At 39.4% G+C, this 23,159-nt stretch overlaps 1 protein-coding gene across 1 annotated transcript in view; it reads right to left on the bottom strand.

The window, feature by feature from the left end:
- Nucleotides 1-23,159, bottom strand: part of LOC110442222 (hyccin-like) — a 112,622-nt gene that overhangs the window by 60,188 nt on the left and 29,275 nt on the right. The window contains exon 5 of the mRNA XM_021485714.1: nucleotides 13,353-13,397. Within this exon, the coding sequence (XP_021341389.1) occupies nucleotides 13,353-13,397 (45 nt within the window). The remainder of the gene's footprint in view (nucleotides 1-13,352; nucleotides 13,398-23,159) is intronic.

Below are 23,159 nucleotides of genomic sequence, written 5' to 3'. Positions count from 1 at the left end.
ACAATGTTCCTGTAAGATTTGATAAACAAATGTTAGATAAACAATGTCCCTGTAAGATTTAATAAACAATGTTCCTGTAAGATTTGATAAACAAATGTTTGATAAACAATGTCCCTGTAAGATTTGATAAACAAATGTTTGATAAACTATGTCCCTGTAAGATTTGATAAACAATATCCCTGTAAGATTTGATAAACAATGTTCATGTAAGATTTGATAAACAATGTCCCTGTCAGATATGATAAACAAATGTTTGATAAACAATGTCCCTGTAAGATTTGATAAACAATGTCCCATCAGGGTCTGATATATACAGGTTTTGGTATATACAGAATTCATGTTGCTTCAGGTTACACAATAGTCAGGCATGTATATATACAGGGTCTGATATATACAGGTTTTGGTGTATACAGAATTCATGTTGCTACAGGTTACACCAAAGTCAGGTGTGTATATACACAGGGTCTGATATATACAGGTTTTGGTGTATACATATTTGCTACAGGTTTCTCTATAATCAAATTTCTGGATCATACAATGTTTGAAATACATAAAAATCTACCCATGCCGAGACAATGTTTAATTATCGTTTTAAGGTTTAATTACGTAACAGAGCAATGTGCCTTTGATATGTGATCACTCTATGCTCTGTCCGAGTCTCCTGTAGTAATCAATAGATATGTATTATGTATGGGGCCCAATGCTGGCCCTTAAAGTACAGTGTTAATACACTGCCCGGTGGCCACTCCACTGCTGGCTACAGGGGCCATAGTCAATATATACGAGTCAGCTTCCCCCTAGACCCAATGATTGGTTTTCTTTATGTCAAAATGACCTGTCTTCATTAAACCAGCCAGCTGTTTGTTGGAAGCGTGTCCTCTTCCTGAATCTGTCCAGCCTCACATATCCTTTCATTAAGAATATATCCAGATGTAAAAAGTGAAAACCTCGTTACAAAACCATCCTAATTAATCTTACGAGACTATCAATAATCAAATACAACCCAAACAAACAATGACAAGCCTAGAATTACACACCAATATTGTGTAGATCAGGGAATTTCGGTGTGTAATAAGATCTTTTCCCGTCATACTTCTGTTCTTTCCTTGAACAAAGCCATGCACTGGTATACATGAACAGAAGTGTTGCTATCACCGTGTTACCACAGCGTCTGTGAGGGACTTGTTCTCTGTTAGATTCCTTTTACATTCCAAATAATAACGGCCACAAACCTGACATACAATATACATGTAGAGTCCAACCATTTAAATCAACAGGAGTCCAACTCACCAAGGGATCCTCTAGATCTGATTTCATCAAAAGCCCTTCATTCTTTCAGAAATATAAGTTTTTTTAATATTTAGCCCTATTTCTCGTATTGGGCCCCACCCTCTGCCCAAGGGGGCCAACATCCTCCATTTATGCTAAGTCTAGTCCCATTTGCCCACAGAAGATCTATAACAAATTCGGTGATAACCCCTCTATTGACACAGAAGGAGAAATGTTTTAAAAGATTGACCTCTACTTTCCCTATTGATCCATGCCCTCTGCCCCCTGGGGGCCACATACTCTGTTTATATAAAATTGGATCCCCTTCGCCCAAAGATGCTCTAGAACAATTTTGGCTATAATCCTTTCATTGTAAATAGAATTTTAATATATTAATCTATTTCCATATTTGGCCCCACCCTTCTGCTCCCAAGGTGGGGCCACAGCCTCAGTGTATACAACATTGAGTCCTCTTTCCCTTAGGATATTCCAGGCCACATTTGGGTTACATACTCTGTTTATACAAAATTGAATCATCTTTGAACAAAGATGCTCTTGGACAAGTTTGGTTAAAAACCTTTCATTGGCACACAAAGAAAAGGATTTTTAATATTTTACTCTATTTCCCCTATTGAGCCCCCCCCCCTGTTCATGCTTTTTATTTTTATTAAATTATTTTTTTCATAAAAGTTCTGCAGGTTATATTCTGAAACCATTTATTTAACTTATAGCTATGGAAATGAATGTCTGGAAAAATATTTTCAATGTATAGTTCCATTACTACACAAAGGTACAAGGATCCTTTTACATCCTGGTGAGTGATCACTTATGGGTTGAGTATTCAGTCATTTGGCTCCAATCATTTAAGACCTTGCAAATTAAATTACAAGTTTGTTGTCAGTGTGATGTCAGTTATAAGGAGTTTGTTGTCAGTGAGATGTCAGTTATTATAAGTTTGTTGTCAGTGAGATGTCAGTCATTATAAGTTTGTTGTCAGTGAGATGTCAGTAATTATAAGTTTGTTGTCAGTCAGATGAGTTTGTTATCAGTGAGATGTCAGTAATTATAAGTTTGTTGTCAGTGTGATGTCAGTAATTATAAGTTTGTTGTCAGTGAGATGACAGCAATTATAAGTTTGTTGTCAGTCAGATGAGTTTGTTGTCAGTGAGATGTCAGTAATTATAAGTTTGTTGTCAGTGTGATGTCAGTAATTATAAGTTTGTTGTCAGTCAGATGAGTTTGTTGTCAGTGAGATGTCAATAATTATAAGTTTGTTGTCAGTGAGATGACAGCAATTATAAGTTTGTTGTCAGTGTGATGTTAGTAATTATAAGTTTGTTGTCAGTGAGATGTCAGTAATTATTAGTTTGTTGTCTGGATGATGTTAGTTATCATAAGTTTGTTGTCAGTGAGATGTCAGTCATTATAAGTTTGTTGTCAGTGAGATGTCAGCAATTAGAAGTTTGTTGTCAGTGTGATTTTAGTAATTATAAGTTTGTTGTCAGTGAGATGACAGCAAATATAAGTTTGTTGTCAGTGAGATGTCAGTAGTAATAAGTTTGTTGCCAGTGTGATGTCAGTAATTATGAGTTTGATGTCAGTGAAATGTCAGTAATTATAAGTTTGTTGTCAGTGAAATGTCAGTAATTATAAGTTTGTTGTCAGTCAGATGAGTTTATTGTCAGTGAGATGTCAATAATTATAAGTTTGTTGTCAGTGAGATGACAGCAATTATAAATTTGTTGTCAGTGTGATGTTAGTAATTATAAGTTTGTTGTCAGTGAGATGTCAGTAGTAATAAGTTTGTTGCCAGTGTGATGTCAGTAATTATAAGTTTGATGTCAGTGAAATGTCAGTAATTATAAGTTTGTTGTCAGTGAGATGTCAGTAATTATTAGTTTGTTGTCTGGATGATGTTAGTTATCATAAGTTTGTTGTCAGTGAGATGTCAGTCATTATGAGTTTGTTGTCAGTGAGATGCCAGTAATTTTAAGTTTGTTGTCAGTGAGATGTCAGTAATTATAAGTTTGTTGTCAGTAAGATGTCAGCAATTATAAGTTTGTTGTCAGTGAGATGTCAGTAATTATTAGTTTGTTGTCTGGATGATGTTAGTAATTATAAGTTTGTTGTCAGTGAGATGTCAGTAGTTATAAGTTTGTTGTCAGTAATATGTCAGCAATTATAAGTTTGTTGTCAGTGAGATGTCAGTAATTATAAGTTTGTTGTCAGTGAGATGTCAGTAATTATAAGTTTGTTGTCAGTGAGATGTCAGCAATTATAAGTTTGTTGTCAGTGAGATGTCAGCAATTATAAGTTTGTTGTCAGTGAGATGTCAGCAATTATAAGTTTGTTGTCAGTGAGATGTCAGCAATTATAAGTTTGTTGTCAGTGAGATGTCAGCAATTATAAGTTTGTTGTCAGTGAGATGTCAGCAATTATAAGTTTGTTGTCAGTGAGATGTCAGCAATTATAAGTTTGTTGTCAGTGAGATGTCAGCAATTATAAGTTTGTTGTCAGTGAGATGTCAGCAATTATAAGTTTGTTGTCAGTGAGATGTCAGCAATTATAAGTTTGTTGTCAGTGAGATGTCAGCAATTATAAGTTTGTTGTCAGTGAGATGTCAGCAATTATAAGTTTGTTGTCAGTGAGATGTCAGTCATTATAAGTTTGTTGTCAGTGAGATGTCAGTCATTATGAGTTTGTTGTCAGTGAGATGCCAGTAATTATAAGTTTGTTGTCAGTGAGATGTCAGTTATTATAAGTTTGTTGTCAGTGAGATGTCACTTATTATAAGTATGTAAGAAAACAGTTAGGTTTGAGACTATTGCTGTAACATTGTGGCTTCAGAAAACAGTTAGGTTTGAGACTATTGCTGTAACCTTGTGGCTTCAGAAAACAGTTAGGTTTGAGACTATTGCTGTTAACATTGTGGCTTCAGAAAACAGTTGCAGAATTCCTTCTACCAGTTTCCATTAAATTTAATTACACTTCACAATTAAAAATTGATATGAAGGGTCAGGCCATGACGTATTAGGGCGAAATTTCCTTGGGGCAAACAAGAAATCAATATGACTCCCCAGGTGCCAGCCCCCCTACTGGAGTGTAGGTGCGGAGTCTGATCAGTATTGATGGTGTGTCTACTAAGCCTCACTCTCAGTCTCTGGCATATCCTTACGCTTCACGATGACGTGGACCTCTCCTGTTAATACTAACTTTGAGTTTCTTGTCTATTCAATATGTAAAGAGGAATTTCTTTAATCTGAAACACGCCAGTAAAACGTACATTGACACCTCTGTACAGAGACCACCTCTATATAAAGCACACATCATAAAGACAACCTTTCTATTATGACCTCCTGTCCTATATAGACCATCAGAATACCAGAAACTTCTATAGAGTATATACCTGTCAACAACAAAAGGCCCAATAGACCTGTATTATGCACCTGGGCCCACTTGTATAAAACATCTCAAAGTTAAGGAAAATCTCAAGCAATGTATTGTCTATGGGAAATCTTAGACTTGAGGAAATCTCAAGAGTTGAGATGTTTTATACAAGTGGGCCCTGGTATTCATCTCATACCTGCAACGTTAAAGTGGAGCAAATTCATCTTCAGGCCAAATATCATTACCTCTGACTCCGGTTATCCAGAAAAACTTTTTGAAATATTTTAACAGATTTGATTCCTGTGACCATGAAAGTTGGTGAGGTCATTTATTTTGATTGTCCTCGAATAACCCTGGCTGTTGCAAGACCCCAAACAAACAAACAAACAAACAAACAAACATTTATTTGAACAGTCATGGTAACCATTCACTTCAGCATGCCACTTGACAAATATTATCACCCAGGTCCACTTGGATATTGAGAAGAACTTGTTTGAAGATTTTGATATCTTTGACCCCTGCGACCTTGAAAGGGGATCAAAGTCATTCATTTAAACAAACTTGGAAACTTTTCATCCCAGCATGCTATTGTCCAAATATCATCACCTTCGTGAAAGTGTTTTTCTATCTTAGTGGAACAAAATCTATTTCTTTGGGGAGACAGCACTATTTGTCATAAATAAGAAGCCAATGGGCCTTTATAGCTCACCCGGTGTTCTGTTTTCAATCTAAAACTTGTTGGTCACCTTACAGACTAAATTCCTCGGGGTGAGCAAGACACCAACGACGTCCATTGCAATTGTGAATTCGGCTAAATTCGACCTGGAAGCAAGAGACTGTATTTCTGCTTTCTTGTCTGTACATGTATATCTGGTTACAGTTTGGAGTTCCAGACAGTTTCCATGTTATGATAAAGACACTTGACACGTACACCTTGAACGTGAGGCCACTACTGAACGTAATCACTTCACATGTACACCTTGAACATGAGGCCACTACTGAACATAATCACTTCACATGTACACCTTGAACGTGAGGCCACTACTGAACATAATCACTTCACACGTACACCTTGAACATGAGGCCACTACTGAAGGTAATCACTTCACACGTACACCTTGAACGTGAGGCCACTACTGAACGTAATCACTTCACATGTACACCTTGAACATGAGGCCACTACTGAATGCTATCACTTCACATGTACACCTTGAACATGAGGCCACTACTTAACGCTATCACTTCACACGTACACCTTGAACATGAGGCCACTACTGAACGTAATCACTTCACATGTACAACTTGAACGTGAGGTCACTACTGAACGTTATCACTTCACACGTACACCTTGAACATAAGGCCACTACTGAACGTAATCACTTCACACGGACAACTTGAACGTGAGGACACTACTGAACGTAATCACTTCACACGTACACCTTGAACATGAGGCCACTACTGAACGTAATCACTTCACATGTACAACTTGAACGTGAGGTCACTACTGAACGTAATCACTTCACACGTACACCTTGAACGTGAGACCACTACTGAACGTAATCACTTCACATGTACGCCTTGAACATAAGGCCACTACTGAACGTAATCACTTCACACGTACACCTTGAACATGAGACCACTACTGAACGTAATCACTTCACATGTACACCTTGAACATAAGGCCACTACTGAACGTAATCACTTCACATGTACACCTTGAACGTGAGACCACTACTGAACGTAATCAATTCACACGTACACCTTGAACATGAGTCCACTACTGAACGTAATCAATTCACACGTACACCTTGAACATGAGGCCGCTACTGAACGTAATCACTTCCCACGTACACCTTGAACATGACGCCACTACTGAACGTAATCAATTCACACGTACACCTTGAACGTGAGGCCACTACTGAACGTTATCACTTCACACATACACCTTGAAGGTGAGGCCTCTACTGAACGTAATCATTTCACATGTACACCTTGAACGTGAGGTCACTACTGAACTTTATTACTTCACATGTACAACTTGAACGTGAGGCCACTACTGAATGTAATCACTTCACATGTACACCTTGAACGGAGGCCACTCCTGAACGTAATCACTTCACACGTACACCTTGAACGTGAGGCCACTATTGAACGTAATCACTTCACATGTACACCGTGAACGTGAGGCCACTACTGAACGTAATCCCTTCACATGTACACCTTGAACGTGAGGCCACTACTGAACGTAATCACTTCACATGTACACCTTCAACGGAGGCCACTACTGAACGTAATCACTTCACACATACACCTTGAACGTGAGGCCACTACTGAACGTAATCACTTCACATGTACACCTTGAATGTGAGGACACTACTGAACGTTATCACTTCACACGTACACCTTGAACATAAGGCCACTACTGAACGTAATCATTTCACACGTACACCTTGAACGTGAGGCCACTACTGAACATAATCACTTCACACGTACACCTTGAACGTGAGGCCACTACTGAACGTAATCATTTCACACGTACACCTTGAACGGAGGCCACTACTGAACGTAATCATTTCACATGTACACCTTGAACATGAGGCCACTACTGAACGTAATCACTTCACACGTACACCTTGAACACCAAACTTTGAGATATTTTTGCGCAATTTGGCATTATTTGCGAACAATTGGGTTCTTTACTTTTACATTGGTATTTTTAATGCAAGGAATACAATGAAAGATATGGAAACTCTGAAAAGTTATGATACAGTCAGATGAAAACATCTTTACTGACGTGTTCATAATATGACCTCAAAGTGTTATATATATATATATACATACCCATGGAATCCGCCTGAAGAAGCCCTAGAAGGCCTAGCGGACGATCTGAATGATTTTTATTTTTATTCTATATATATATATATATATATATATATATATAAATTTCTGCCCAAATAATAAGCAATGCCAAGTTGCTTACATGAAAAATGTTGCCTACAGACGTTAGCAACTGAAGCGTGAAGTGTAACAAATCAATCTGAAGCGTGAAGCGTAACAAATCAATCTGAAGTGTGAAGAGTAACAAATCAATCTGATGCGTGAAGTGTAACAAATCAATCTGATGCGTGAAGCGTAACAAATCAATCTGAAGTGTGAAGCGTAACAAATCAATCTGAAGTGTGAAGAGTAACAAATTAATCTGAAGCGTGAAGCGTAACAAATCAATCTGAAGTGTGAAGCGTAACAAATCAATCTGAAGTGTGAAGTGTAACAAATCAATCTGAAGCGTGAAGTGTAACAAATCAATCTGAAGCGTGAAGCGTAACAAATCAATCTGAAGCGTGAAGAGTAACAAATCAATCTGAAGTGTGAAGAGTAACAAATCAATCTGAAGTGTGAAGAGTAACAAATCAATCTGAAGTGTGAAGCGTAACAAATCAATCTGAAGCGTGAAGCGTAACAAATCAATCTGAAGTGTGAAGTGTAACAAATCAATCTGATGCGTGAAGAGTAACAAATCAATCTGAAGTGTGAAGCGTAACAAATCAATCTGAAGCGTGAAGCGTAACATATCAATCTGAAGCATAAAGCGTAACAAATCAATCTGAAGTGTGAAGAGTAACAAATTAATCTGAAGCGTGAAGCATAACAAATCAATCTGAAGTGTGAAGCGTAACAAATCAATCTGAAGCGTGAAGCGTAACAAATCAATCTAAAGTGTGAAGCGTAACATATCAATCTGAAGCATGAAGCGTAACAAATCAATCTGAAGCGTGAAGCGTAACATATCAATCTGAAGCGTGAAGCGTAACAAATCAATCTGAAGAGGAAAAATTAGTGTGTTCAATTTTAGCTCATTCACTCCAAGCCGCAAATAAACAAAAATATAACAACCACATTCGAATTAATATCCAGGTCATAGTACAGAATATGGCTTCTGTGAACTCTGAATGAGAATCTCAACCTGACTTTACAGCCCCATCTGCTAACCAGACCAGATGTTTTAAACAATGATAAACATTTTTTATACTTAATCACTGACAAATCTGATTTCACGTGTGATAAAGAGGATGTTTTTTCATGATCTATCCTCATCTGTCTTGCCTCAGTAAAACAAAGCGCTCAAGGCCCCAATACTCTGTTGTCTCGTCCTCCCCACTCACAAAGCTGTCATACATTTCAATATTTTATGTGGAAAATAAGGGTATCTTAACTAACATCAACATAAAAAAAACTTAATATTTCATTAAACATCAATGAACTGTTTTGTAGCCTTACTTATCAACATAATATAAAGCTATGATATATTAAAATATTCTGTTTCAACGTTTGAGCACTTTCTAACACCTTGATCAAAATGTCAGGTTATCTCGATGACCAGAAGACATGTTTTCATTAAGTTTGTTTTAAAACTATTGACAACAAAGAGTCAAACTTGTATGTTTACCAATTTCATTGATATCATCTTTGAACAATGGAAACAAAAATATTTGTAATAAAAGGAAATGCTGAAAAAAGTATCGATCTAAAATGTGTGTTATGAATTTGTTAAGCTAACGATACTTTGAAGAGCCAAGCTTTCAGCTTCGCAACAAACATCAAACAATGGTAAGCACTTTAGAAATAAGCTGAAAAAAATGCATAATCCTGTCAAACTGTCCTGTCTGTATCAAACACTCTGTCACATCAAAACAATTTATCAACACCATTAAACACCATCTCTGTTATAAACAGACTGTTTCCATGTTTAGCCCATTACAGCCTCGTTATAGAAACAGATTCAGGGATTGTATGGGCCTGGCACACTGATATATCCAGCTTGTACTTGATGCCTTAGTGTTAATTAATTAATTAGCAGTAGCTGTAAGACAGGTGGCTTCACGAATCTGGAGCTTACTGCAGATGTAAATTAACCCTGCAATCAATACATACTGTCTACAGTGAGACCTCCACAGGCATATATCTTATACCCAGACTGTAGGGGGACACCACCACAGTAATATATCTTAAACCCAGGCTGTAGGGGGACACCCCCACAGTAATATATCTTACCCCCAGACTGTAGGGGGGACACCACCACAGTTATATATCTTATACCCAGACTGTAGGGGAGACACCACCACAGTAATATATCATGCCCAGGCTGTAGGGGGGACACCACCACAGTTATATATCTTATACCCAGGCTGTAGGGGGACACCACCACAGTAATATATCTTACACCCAGACTGTAGGGGGGACACCACCACAGTAATATATCTTAAACCCAGACTGTAGGGGGACACCACCACAGCAATATATCTTATACCCAGGCTGTAGGGGGACACCACCACAGTAATAAATCTTATACCCAGGCTGTAGGGGAGACACCACCACAGTAATACATCTTATACCCAGGCTGTAGGGGGGACACCACCACAGTAATATATCTTATACCCAGGCTGTAGGGGGACACCCCCACAGTAATATATCTTACACCCAGACTGTAGCGGGGACACCACCACAGTAATATATCTTAAACCCAGAGTGTAGGGGGACACCACCACAGCAATATATCTTATACCCAGGCTGTAGGGGGACACCCCCACAGTAATATATCTTATCCCCAGGCTGTAGGGGGACACCTCCACAGTAATATATCTTATTCCCAGGCTGTAGGGGGGACACCACCACAGAAATATATCTTATACCCAGGCTGTAGGGGGACACCCCCACAGTAATATATCTTACCCCCAGACTGGAGGGGGGACACCACCACAGTAATATATCTTATCCCCAGACTGTAGGGGGACACCACCACAGTTATATATCTTATACCCAGGTTGTAGGGGGGACACAACCACAGTAATATATCTTATACCCAGGCTGTAGGGGGACACCACCACAGTAATATATCTTATACCCAGGCTGTAGGGGGGACACCACCACAGTAATATATCTTATACCCAGGCTGTAGGGGGGACACCACCACAGTAATATATCTTATACCCAGGCTGTAGGGGGGACACCACCACAGTAATATATCTTATACCCAGGCTGTAGGGGGGACACCACCACAGTAATATATCTTATACCCAGGCTGTAGGGGGGACACCACCACAGTAATATATCTTATACCCAGGCTGTAGGGGGGACACCACCACAGTAATATATCTTATACCCAGGCTGTAGGGGGGACACCACCACAGTAATATATCTTATACCCAGGCTGTAGGGGGGACACCACCACAGTAATATATCTTATACCCAGGCTGTAGGGGGGACACCACCACAGTAATATATCTTATACCCAGGCTGTAGGGGGGACACCACCACAGTAATATATCTTATACCCAGGCTGTAGGGGGGACACCACCACAGTAATATATCTTATACCCAGGCTGTAGGGGGGACACCACCACAGTAATATATCTTATACCCAGGCTGTAGGGGGGACACCACCACAGTAATATATCTTATACCCAGGCTGTAGGGGGGACACCACCACAGTAATATATCTTATACCCAGGCTGTAGGGGGGACACCACCACAGTAATATATCTTATACCCAGGCTGTAGGGGGGACACCACCACAGTAATATATCTTATACCCAGGCTGTAGGGGGGACACCACCACAGTAATATATCTTATACCCAGGCTGTAGGGGGGACACCACCACAGTAATATATCTTATACCCAGGCTGTAGGGGGGACACCACCACAGTAATATATCTTATACCCAGGCTGTAGGGGGGACACCACCACAGTAATATATCTTATACCCAGGCTGTAGGGGGGACACCACCACAGTAATATATCTTATACCCAGGCTGTAGGGGGGACACCACCACAGTAATATATCTTATACCCAGGCTGTAGGGGGGACACCACCACAGTAATATATCTTATACCCAGGCTGTAGGGGGGACACCACCACAGTAATATATCTTATACCCAGGCTGTAGGGGGGACACCACCACAGTAATATATCTTATACCCAGGCTGTAGGGGGGACACCACCACAGTAATATATCTTATACCCAGGCTGTAGGGGGGACACCACCACAGTAATATATCTTATACCCAGGCTGTAGGGGGGACACCACCACAGTAATATATCTTATACCCAGGCTGTAGGGGGGACACCACCACAGTAATATATCTTATACCCAGGCTGTAGGGGGGACACCACCACAGTAATATATCTTATACCCAGGCTGTAGGGGGGACACCACCACAGTAATATATCTTATACCCAGGCTGTAGGGGGGACACCACCACAGTAATATATCTTATACCCAGGCTGTAGGGGGGACACCACCACAGTAATATATCTTATACCCAGGCTGTAGGGGGGACACCACCACAGTAATATATCTTATACCCAGGCTGTAGGGGGGACACCACCACAGTAATATATCTTATACCCAGGCTGTAGGGGGGACACCACCACAGTAATATATCTTATACCCAGGCTGTAGGGGGGACACCACCACAGTAATATATCTTATACCCAGGCTGTAGGGGGGACACCACCACAGTAATATATCTTATACCCAGGCTGTAGGGGGGACACCACCACAGTAATATATCTTATACCCAGGCTGTAGGGGGGACACCACCACAGTAATATATCTTATACCCAGGCTGTAGGGGGGACACCACCACAGTAATATATCTTATACCCAGGCTGTAGGGGGACACCATCACAGTAATATATCTTATACCCAGGCTGTAGGGGGACATCACCACAGTAATATATCTTATATCCAGGCTGTAGGGGGACACCACCACAGTAATATATCTTATACCCAGGCTGTAGGGGGAAACCACCAAAGTTATATATCTTATACCTAGGCTGTAGGGGGGACACCACCACAGTAATATATCTTATACCCAGACTGTAGGGGGGACACCACCACAGTAATATATCTTATACCCAGGCTGTAGGGGGACACCACCACAGATCTGACTATGAATCTATAAAACAGGTCTGACTATAAATCTATAAAACAGGTCTGACTATAAATCTATAAATCAGGTCTGACTATAAATCTATAAAACAAGTCTGACTATAAATCTATAAAACAGGTCAGACTATAAATCTATAAAACAGGTCTGACTATGAATCTATAAATCAGGTCTGACTATAAATCTTTAAAACGGGTCTGACTATGAATCTATAAAACAGGTCTGACTATAAATCTATAAATCAGGTTTGACTATAAATCTATAAAACAAGTCTGACTATAAATCTATAAATCAGGTCTGACTATAGATCTATAAAACAAGTCTGACTATAAATCTATAAAACAGGTCTGACTATAGATCTATAAACCAGATCTGTCCATAAATCTTTCATAAAAAAAATTATAGGGTCTTATTAATTCAAGTAAATTTATCTACAAAATTTCTTTCCATTCAAATGCTACAGAAAAAGTCCATATATACAATATGCTATTTTTGTTCTCTATAGCACTGTGTAAACTTTCCTTAGAATTAAGGAAACTTTATTCAATATGTCTGTGACTCAGGATCTTTGATATGAATAGATTTTATACAAGAACTTTGAGATTAAGATTCCAGGTTAGAAAATGAACCTCATCCAAAGTTAATGATGTCAAAGTGAAAGAGAAGATGTTTTAAGTTGAACCAATGGAGGTATATGTGATAAGTAATTGTTATTGATTAAGATAAATGAGACAAAGATACTTACCAGATTGTATACAGCTAACAGGAATGCTTCTAAGCCACCCGAACCCTGAAATAAAATAAATTAAGGATCAATATTAAACACCCGAACCCTGAAATAAAATAAATTAAGGATCAATATTAAACACCCGAACCCTGAAACAAAATAAATTAAGTATCAATATTAAACACCCGAACCCTGAAATAAAATAAATTAAGGATCAATATTAAACACCCGAACCCTGAAATAAACAAAATTAAGGATCAATATTAAACACCCGAACCCTCAAATAAACAAAATTAAGGATCAATATTAAACACCCGAACCCTGAAATAAACAAAATTAAGGATCAATATTAAACACCCGAACCCTCAAATAAACAAAATTAAGGATCAATTTTAAACACCCGAACCCTGAAATAAACAAAATTAAGGATCAATATTAAACACCCGAACCCTCAAATAAACAAAATTAAGGATCAATTTTAAACACCCGAACCCTGAAATAAACAAAATTAAGGATCAATATTAAACACCCGAACCCTCAAATAAACAAAATTAAGGATCAATTTTAAACACCCGAACCCTGAAATAAACAAAATTAAGGATCAATATTAAACACCCGAACCCTCAAATAAACAAATTAAGGATCAATATTAAACAATGTGCAAAGGGACACGACAAAGACTAGGCGTCGGATCATATTAGGTTACCTACAGTAAAACTGCTTAGTGTTCCAGCATGGTATAACCTGTCTAAATCATCCCCTCTCTAGTCCAGCATGGTATAACCTGTCTAAATCATCCCCTCTCTAGTCCAGCATGGTATACCCTGTCTAAATCATCCCCTCTCTAGTCCAGCATGGTATAACCTGTCTAAATCATCCCCTCTCTAGTCCAGCATGGTATAACCTGTCTAAATCATCCCCTCTCTAGTCCAGCATGGTAAAACCTGTCTAAATCATCCCCTCTCTAGTCCAGCATGGTATAAACTAACCTAATCATCCCCTCTCTAGTCCAGCATGGCATAAACTAACCTAATCATCCCCTCTTTAGTCCAGCATGGTATAAACTAACCTTATCATCCCCTTTCTAGTCCAGCATGGTATAAACTATCTAAATCATCCCTTGTCTAATCCAGCATGGTATAAACTAACCTGATCATCCCCTCTCTAGTCCAGCATGGTATAAACTAACCTAATCATCCCTTGTCTTATCCAGCATGGTATAAACTAACCTAATCATCCCCTCTCTAATCCAGCGTGGTATAAACTAACCTAATCATCCCTTGTCTTATCCAGCATGGTATAAACTAACCTAATCATCCCCTCTCTAATCCTACTCTTTATTACTTGGCCCTGGCCTCTTCCTACTCTTTATTACCTGACCCTGGCCTCTTCCTACTCAAACTCCTAATACCTGGCCTGGCCTCTTCCTACTCAAACTCCTAATACCTGGCCTGGCCTCTTCCTACTCAAACTATTTAGTACGTGGCCCTTGCCTCTTCCTACTCAAACTCTTAATACCTGGCCTGGCCTCTTCTTACTCAAACTCTTAATACCTGGCCTGGCCTCTTCCTACTCAAACTCTTAATACCTGGCCCTTGCCTCTTCCTACTCTTTAGTACCTGGCCCTGGCCTCTTCCTACTCTTTATTACCTGGCCCTGGCCTTTTCCTAGAGTCTTCCTACTCTTTAGTACCTGGCCCTGGCCTCTTCCTACTCTTTAGTACCTGGCCCTGGCCTTTTCCTACTCTTTAGTACCTGGCCTGGCCTCTTCCTACTCAAACTCTTTAGTACCTGGCCCTGGCCTCTTCCTACTCTTTAGTCCCTGGCCCTGGCCTCTTCCTACTCTTTATTACCTGCCCCTGGCCTTTTCCTAGAGTCTTCCTACTCTTTAGTACCGGGCCCTGGCCTCTTCCTACTCTTTAGTCCCTGGCCCTGGCCTTTTCCTACTCTTTAGTCCCTGGCCTGGCCTCTTCCTACTCAAACTCTTTAGAACCTGGCCCTGGCCTCTTCCTACTCTTTGTTACCTGGCCCTGGCCTTTTCCTAGAGTCTTTCTACTCTTTAGTACCTGGCCCTGGCCTTTTCCTACTCTTTAGTCCCTGGCCTGGCCTCTTCCTACTCAAACTCTTTAGGACCTGGCCCTGGCCTCCTCCTACTCTTTAGTACCTGGCCCTGGCCTCTTCCTACTCTTTATTACACAGCCCTGGCCTCTTCCTACACTTTAGTACCTGGCCCTGGCCTCTTCCTACTCTTTAGTACCAGGTCCTGGCCGCCTCGTACTCAAACTCTTTAGTACCTGGCCCTGGCCACTTCCTACTCTTTAGTACCTGGTTTACCTTGACAAATTTACCTAGCCTGTTCTAGCTCATTAGTAACTGCTATTGAACACATGGCTGTGAGCGTTCATAGATGATGTTACGGTTACCAGTAACATGATTCATTACTAATTTGTCCGGTAAATGATGTAATTTCCTGTTAGTATAGGACACTAACGAAGTAACTAGATCACACTGCCCAGGTATAATGATGAGAGGTAACTATTGACCGATATAAATCCCCGGGTAAAAATGTCTGTTTTTGTTAGAATCAGACACTCCACTGTTGACAATATAATATTTGTGTCACATTCCGTGCAGTAATCAGGAAGACTTATTCCCATCCCATAATTTAGGCCTCGATTTGTAATGCTTAATATGTTACATAATTTCCCTACGATTCAAATTTTCAGGTTTTTTCATGAAGTAGTGTAATCATTTGGAAGTCTAATTCTGTATTAAAAATCAAAAGGTAAAATTGTCTGAGGTAGTGTGTTACTGATTTCACATTTTCCTTTTTGGGGGCAGATACATATTTCATTTCAGATATTTAACACTTAGAACTAGGAAGTTTTATATTCTGTATGAATTAACTGTGGTTTAAGTATCCCCTGCTGTAGCTACTGATTGTAATTATCACCCATTTGTTTGACAATTAGACACTGACTCAATGAACCTCATCAGGGCACTTTTAATACTCCCAGATATCAGCTCTTGTATAATTCAACGTTTTCAGCTCTTCGGTCTGCAATTATCTGGCTACATTTTTCTACAATCTGCTACATAAAGTTACATTTTAATAATAATTATAATCAAACATATGTCTAATAATTCTCAAGTTTTTTTGGTTTTTTTTTTACTTTTTTAAACCATCAAAAACAATAATTTCAAGTCTGGGTTTTTTTCAGTATAATTGTATGACATATGGATGTAATGCTCTAAATTGGTTTATAACCATTAATATATGTATTTGAGTTTGTTTTATATCATGTGATATTATGTGGAATCCTGTTAATATCATGCGATCTTACATGGAGTCCTGTTAATTCATGTGATATTATCAGTTACATATTACCTGTACATGCTTAAAGTGACATTTTCGCATTTCATCTGAACTCGAAATGAAAATCTGTGCACAGTAAATAGAAGGTATCGTTGTGATTAGACAATACCAAAAGAGATACCTTTGATGTGATGATGTAACATTTTGTATACCTCTCACTACAGTAAAATTTCAATTGTCGTGGATAACTAAGTATTTTTGAAGAAAATTTACTGCTGTAGCCTTTACAAAGACCATTGAAATAGAAATTTGTTCCAAAAATGACGACTTTGGAGAAAATTAACATGTTCTTCAAGCTCAATTCGTGAGGTAAAGCCAATTAACTGTCTGTTTGGCCATGTCCACTGATGGTTTGAACTGAGAACAACAGGCTATATTCACAATTTCTCTTGAGACAACATATTTACTGTATTGCAAAATTGACTGATCAGTTGTCACCGGGTAACATTTCTTTTCCCCACTTCATCATATGTTGACACCATGTTAAATGGAGGAAGCCAATTGTAACAAAAACAGTCTGACAGGTCAGCAAGGGCTCTGCCAAGTACCTGACCACAACCCACATGGTCTATTTTTAGTAACAGTGACCTTGACCTTAGGAACTTTTTAAGTCCCTATTGCATATCTACATACCCGAAGTATATCTCAATGTTAAATTTAAATAAGATTAATCTTTTGGATTCCTAGGTAAGAACCGTAACCTATATGATCTTTTTTTTAGTAACAGTGACCTTGACCTTGACATTAGAAATATTTTAAACCCCTATTTCACATCTACATATAACAGTTTATCACCATGTGTAATTTCAGAAAGATTAGTGTTTTAAACTATGAGATAATTTCTGGAAAAGAAAGTGTGGATGAACAGAAAGATGGATGGACAGAAAGATGGATGGACGGAAAGATGGATGGACAGACGATGTGATAACCCGCATCTCTGATACAGGGCCCTTATGAGAGGAACTTTAAATTTTGCTGACAGAAGTTGTTTAATATAGAAATAGCCTCAGCTAACATGTAACCGCATCATTAGAGACAGGTAACATGTAACCGCATCATTAGAGACAGGTAACATGTAACCGCATCATTAGAGACAGGTAACATGTAACCGCATCATTAGAGACAGGTAACATGTAACCGCATCATTAGAGACAGGTAACATGTAACCGCATCATTAGAGACAGGTAACATGTAACCGCATCATTAGAGACAGGTAACATGTAACCGCATCATTAGAGACAGGTAACATGTAACCGCATCATTAGAGACAGGTAACATGTAACCGCATCATTAGAGACAGGTAACATGTAACCGCATCATTAGAGACAGGTAACATGTAACCGCATCATTAGAGACAGGTAACATGTAACCGCATCATTAGAGACAGGTAACATGTAACCGCATCATTAGAGACAGGTAACATGTAACCGCATCATTAGAGACAGGTAACATGTAACCGCATCATTAGAGACAGGTAACATGTAACCGCATCATTAGAGACAGGTAACATGTAACCGCATCATTAGAGACAGGTAACATGTAACCGCATCATTAGAGACAGGTAACATGTAACCGCATCATTAGAGACAGGTAACATGTAACCGCATCATTAGAGACAGGTAACATGTAACCGCATCATTAGAGACAGGTAACATGTAACCGCATCATTAGAGACAGGTAACATGTAACCGCATCATTAGAGACAGGTAACATGTAACCGCATCATTAGAGACAGGTAACATGTAACCGCATCATTAGAGACAGGTAACATGTAACCGCATCATTAGAGACAGGTAACATGTAACTGCATCATTAGAGACAAGTAACATGTAACCGCATCATTAGAGACAGCTAACATGTAACCGCATCATTAGAGACAGCTAACATGTAACCGCATCATTAGAGACAGCTAACATGTAACCGCATCATTAGAGACAGCTAACATGTAACCGCATCATTAGAGACAGCTAACATGTAACCGCATCATTAGAGACAGCTAACATGTAACCGCATCATTAGAGACAGCTAACATGTAACCGCATCATTAGAGACAGCTAACATGTAACCGCATCATTAGAGACAGCTAACATGTAACCGCATCATTAGAGACAGCTAACATGTAACCGCATCATTAGAGACAGCTAACATGTAACCGCATCATTAGAGACAGCTAACATGTAACCGCATCATTAGAGACAGCTAACATGTAACCGCATCATTAGAGACAGCTAACATGTAACCGCATCATTAGAGACAGCTAACATGTAACCGCATCATTAGAGACAGCTAACATGTAACCGCATCATTAGAGACAGCTAACATGTAACCGCATCATTAGAGACAGCTAACATGTAACCGCATCATTAGAGACAGCTAACATGTAACCGCATCATTAGAGACAGCTAACATGTAACCGCATCATTAGAGACAGCTAACATGTAACCGCATCATTAGAGACAGCTAACATGTAACCGCATCATTAGAGACAGCTAACATGTAACCGCATCATTAGAGACAGCTAACATGTAACCGCATCATTAGAGACAGCTAACATGTAACCGCATCATTAGAGACAGCTAACATGTAACCGCATCATTAGAGACAGCTAACATGTAACCGCATCATTAGAGACAGCTAACATGTAACCGCATCATTAGAGACAGCTAACATGTAACCGCATCATTAGAGACAGCTAACATGTAACCGCATCATTAGAGACAGCTAACATGTAACCGCATCATTAGAGACAGCTAACATGTAACCGCATCATTAGAGACAGCTAACATGTAACCGCATCATTAGAGACAGCTAACATGTAACCGCATCATTAGAGACAGCTAACATGTAACCGCATCATTAGAGACAGCTAACATGTAACCGCATCATTAGAGACAGCTAACATGTAACCGCATCATTAGAGACAGCTAACATGTAACCGCATCATTAGAGACAGCTAACATGTAACCGCATCATTAGAGACAGCTAACATGTAACCGCATCATTAGAGACAGCTAACATGTAACCGCATCATTAGAGACAGCTAACATGTAACCGCATCATTAGAGACAGCTAACATGTAACCGCATCATTAGAGACAGCTAACATGTAACCGCATCATTAGAGACAGCTAACATGTAACCGCATCATTAGAGACAGCTAACATGTAACCGCATCATTAGAGACAGCTAACATGTAACCGCATCATTAGAGACAGCTAACATGTAACCGCATCATTAGAGACAGCTAACATGTAACCGCATCATTAGAGACAGCTAACATGTAACCGCATCATTAGAGACAGCTAACATGTAACCGCATCATTAGAGACAGCTAACATGTAACCGCATCATTAGAGACAGCTAACATGTAACCGCATCATTAGAGACAGCTAACATGTAACCGCATCATTAGAGACAGCTAACATGTAACCGCATCATTAGAGACAGCTAACATGTAACCGCATCATTAGAGACAGCTAACATGTAACCGCATCATTAGAGACAGCTAACATGTAACCGCATCATTAGAGACAGCTAACATGTAACCGCATCATTAGAGACAGCTAACATGTAACCGCATCATTAGAGACAGCTAACATGTAACCGCATCATTAGAGACAGCTAACATGTAACCGCATCATTAGAGACAGCTAACATGTAACCGCATCATTAGAGACAGCTAACATGTAACCGCATCATTAGAGACAGCTAACATGTAACCGCATCATTAGAGACAGCTAACATGTAACCGCATCATTAGAGACAGCTAACATGTAACCGCATCATTAGAGACAGCTAACATGTAACCGCATCATTAGAGACAGCTAACATGTAACCGCATCATTAGAGACAGCTAACATGTAACCGCATCATTAGAGACAGCTAACATGTAACCGCATCATTAGAGACAGCTAACATGTAACCGCATCATTAGAGACAGCTAACATGTAACCGCATCATTAGAGACAGCTAACATGTAACCGCATCATTAGAGACAGCTAACATGTAACCGCATCATTAGAGACAGCTAACATGTAACCGCATCATTAGAGACAGCTAACATGTAACCGCATCATTAGAGACAGCTAACATGTAACCGCATCATTAGAGACAGCTAACATGTAACCGCATCATTAGAGACAGCTAACATGTAACCGCATCATTAGAGACAGCTAACATGTAACCGCATCATTAGAGACAGCTAACATGTAACCGCATCATTAGAGACAGCTAACATGTAACCGCATCATTAGAGACAGCTAACATGTAACCGCATCATTAGAGACAGCTAACATGTAACCGCATCATTAGAGACAGCTAACATGTAACCGCATCATTAGAGACAGCTAACATGTAACCGCATCATTAGAGACAGCTAACATGTAACCGCATCATTAGAGACAGCTAACATGTAACCGCATCATTAGAGACAGCTAACATGTAACCGCATCATTAGAGACAGCTAACATGTAACCGCATCATTAGAGACAGCTAACATGTAACCGCATCATTAGAGACAGCTAACATGTAACCGCATCATTAGAGACAGCTAACATGTAACCGCATCATTAGAGACAGCTAACATGTAACCGCATCATTAGAGACAGCTAACATGTAACCGCATCATTAGAGACAGCTAACATGTAACCGCATCATTAGAGACAGCTAACATGTAACCGCATCATTAGAGACAGCTAACATGTAACCGCATCATTAGAGACAGCTAACATGTAACCGCATCATTAGAGACAGCTAACATGTAACCGCATCATTAGAGACAGCTAACATGTAACCGCATCATTAGAGACAGCTAACATGTAACCGCATCATTAGAGACAGCTAACATGTAACCGCATCATTAGAGACAGCTAACATGTAACCGCATCATTAGAGACAGCTAACATGTAACCGCATCATTAGAGACAGCTAACATGTAACCGCATCATTAGAGACAGCTAACATGTAACCGCATCATTAGAGACAGCTAACATGTAACCGCATCATTAGAGACAGCTAACATGTAACCGCATCATTAGAGACAGCTAACATGTAACCGCATCATTAGAGACAGCTAACATGTAACCGCATCATTAGAGACAGGTAACATGTAACCGCATCATTAGAGACAGCTAACATGTAACCCCATCATTAGAGACAGGTACTGTACTATACCCCGGTAACCACCCCGGTAACCTATACATATTTATTAGAAGAAAAAATAAAAGACAGGAAAAACGAAATTACCTGATGTCATGTACGCAAACCCAGCACATATCACTCCAAGCATCTTAATCTCCGTGATTTTGTGTTTGGTCATAAAAAACTCCCATTGATGAAGAATTATTGAAACACTTTATCACATGTCAAACTCGCTGGGTCTACGGCAGAGTATGTTACCACGCAATACATAAAGAGCGTGGCATTAAAGAAAAAGATATCATAAACCATTTTTTCTCATTATCAGGACAAATTGTTTCTGTTCTAGCTCCAACAAATTTAGATTTATATTACAAAATGGAAAAATGAGAAAAAAGTAACAACATGATTCCATCCCCAGATTTCCTCAGCACAATGTAAAGCTTTATTATTTCCAACAACAAGAGGCCAAGAGGGCTTGTATTGGTCATCTGGGTATATATATAGGGGCCAGACTCAGGAGCTCTTAGTCCCCACTGGGGCATTCATCATAAGTGTATTTGTTGATTCCTGACCAGCAAATTAACTGTATGATTATGGGGTGAGGATCTCAACCATTTCCATGTCAAGACCCAGGGGCTTAATTCAGGGTTAATTCAGAGAGCGTGACTGATTTCACCTTTTCACATAGGCCCTTGTATATATTATTATGAGATGGGAATCTCTACCATTTCCATGTTATGACCCTTGCATTAAATTCTCAGGGGTGTGGGCAGACCCTGGAGCCAGTCCTGGTAGTTTATCTGTGTTAAGAAGTGCCTTTCATTCCCAGCCATTGTATGCCTCCATGGCCTAGAGATTAAACTTGGGGTTTCAGGTATGAAATCATGAAATGATACTGGAGGTATAACAACACCATTTTAAGCTTATACTGTGCATATCAAAATGCCAATGACAAGAACATTTTTAAAAAACATCTTTCTACATAGTTTTAAGAACTGCTGAATGCTAATCTGGGAATAACAACTGCCATTTTTAAGGATTTTGGTATGTCCCAGCCCATTGCCTCATTCAACACCTAAATGAAGGACAATTTTTTAGTGACGCATTACCAAAGAAGGCCGGCCAGGAAACATTAAGAATGCAAAACATTCGAGAGAAATTAAAAGATACCAAATGTTGTAATGGGTGCAGCAGATATATTTTGTTCACAAAAGCATAATCCCCAATTGTGCAGTGGTTTCCTATATTAGGTGCGTCTTAAAACAGGCACCCTGTAAGTGCATGACAATTGTGTATTCTTATCTCAACCCCC

Source organism: Mizuhopecten yessoensis, unplaced genomic scaffold (genome assembly GCF_002113885.1).
Source record: "Mizuhopecten yessoensis strain PY_sf001 unplaced genomic scaffold, ASM211388v2 scaffold716231, whole genome shotgun sequence".
Classification (NCBI taxonomy): domain Eukaryota; kingdom Metazoa; phylum Mollusca; class Bivalvia; order Pectinida; family Pectinidae; genus Mizuhopecten; species Mizuhopecten yessoensis.
This window is presented reverse-complemented; position numbering and strand designations above follow the sequence as displayed.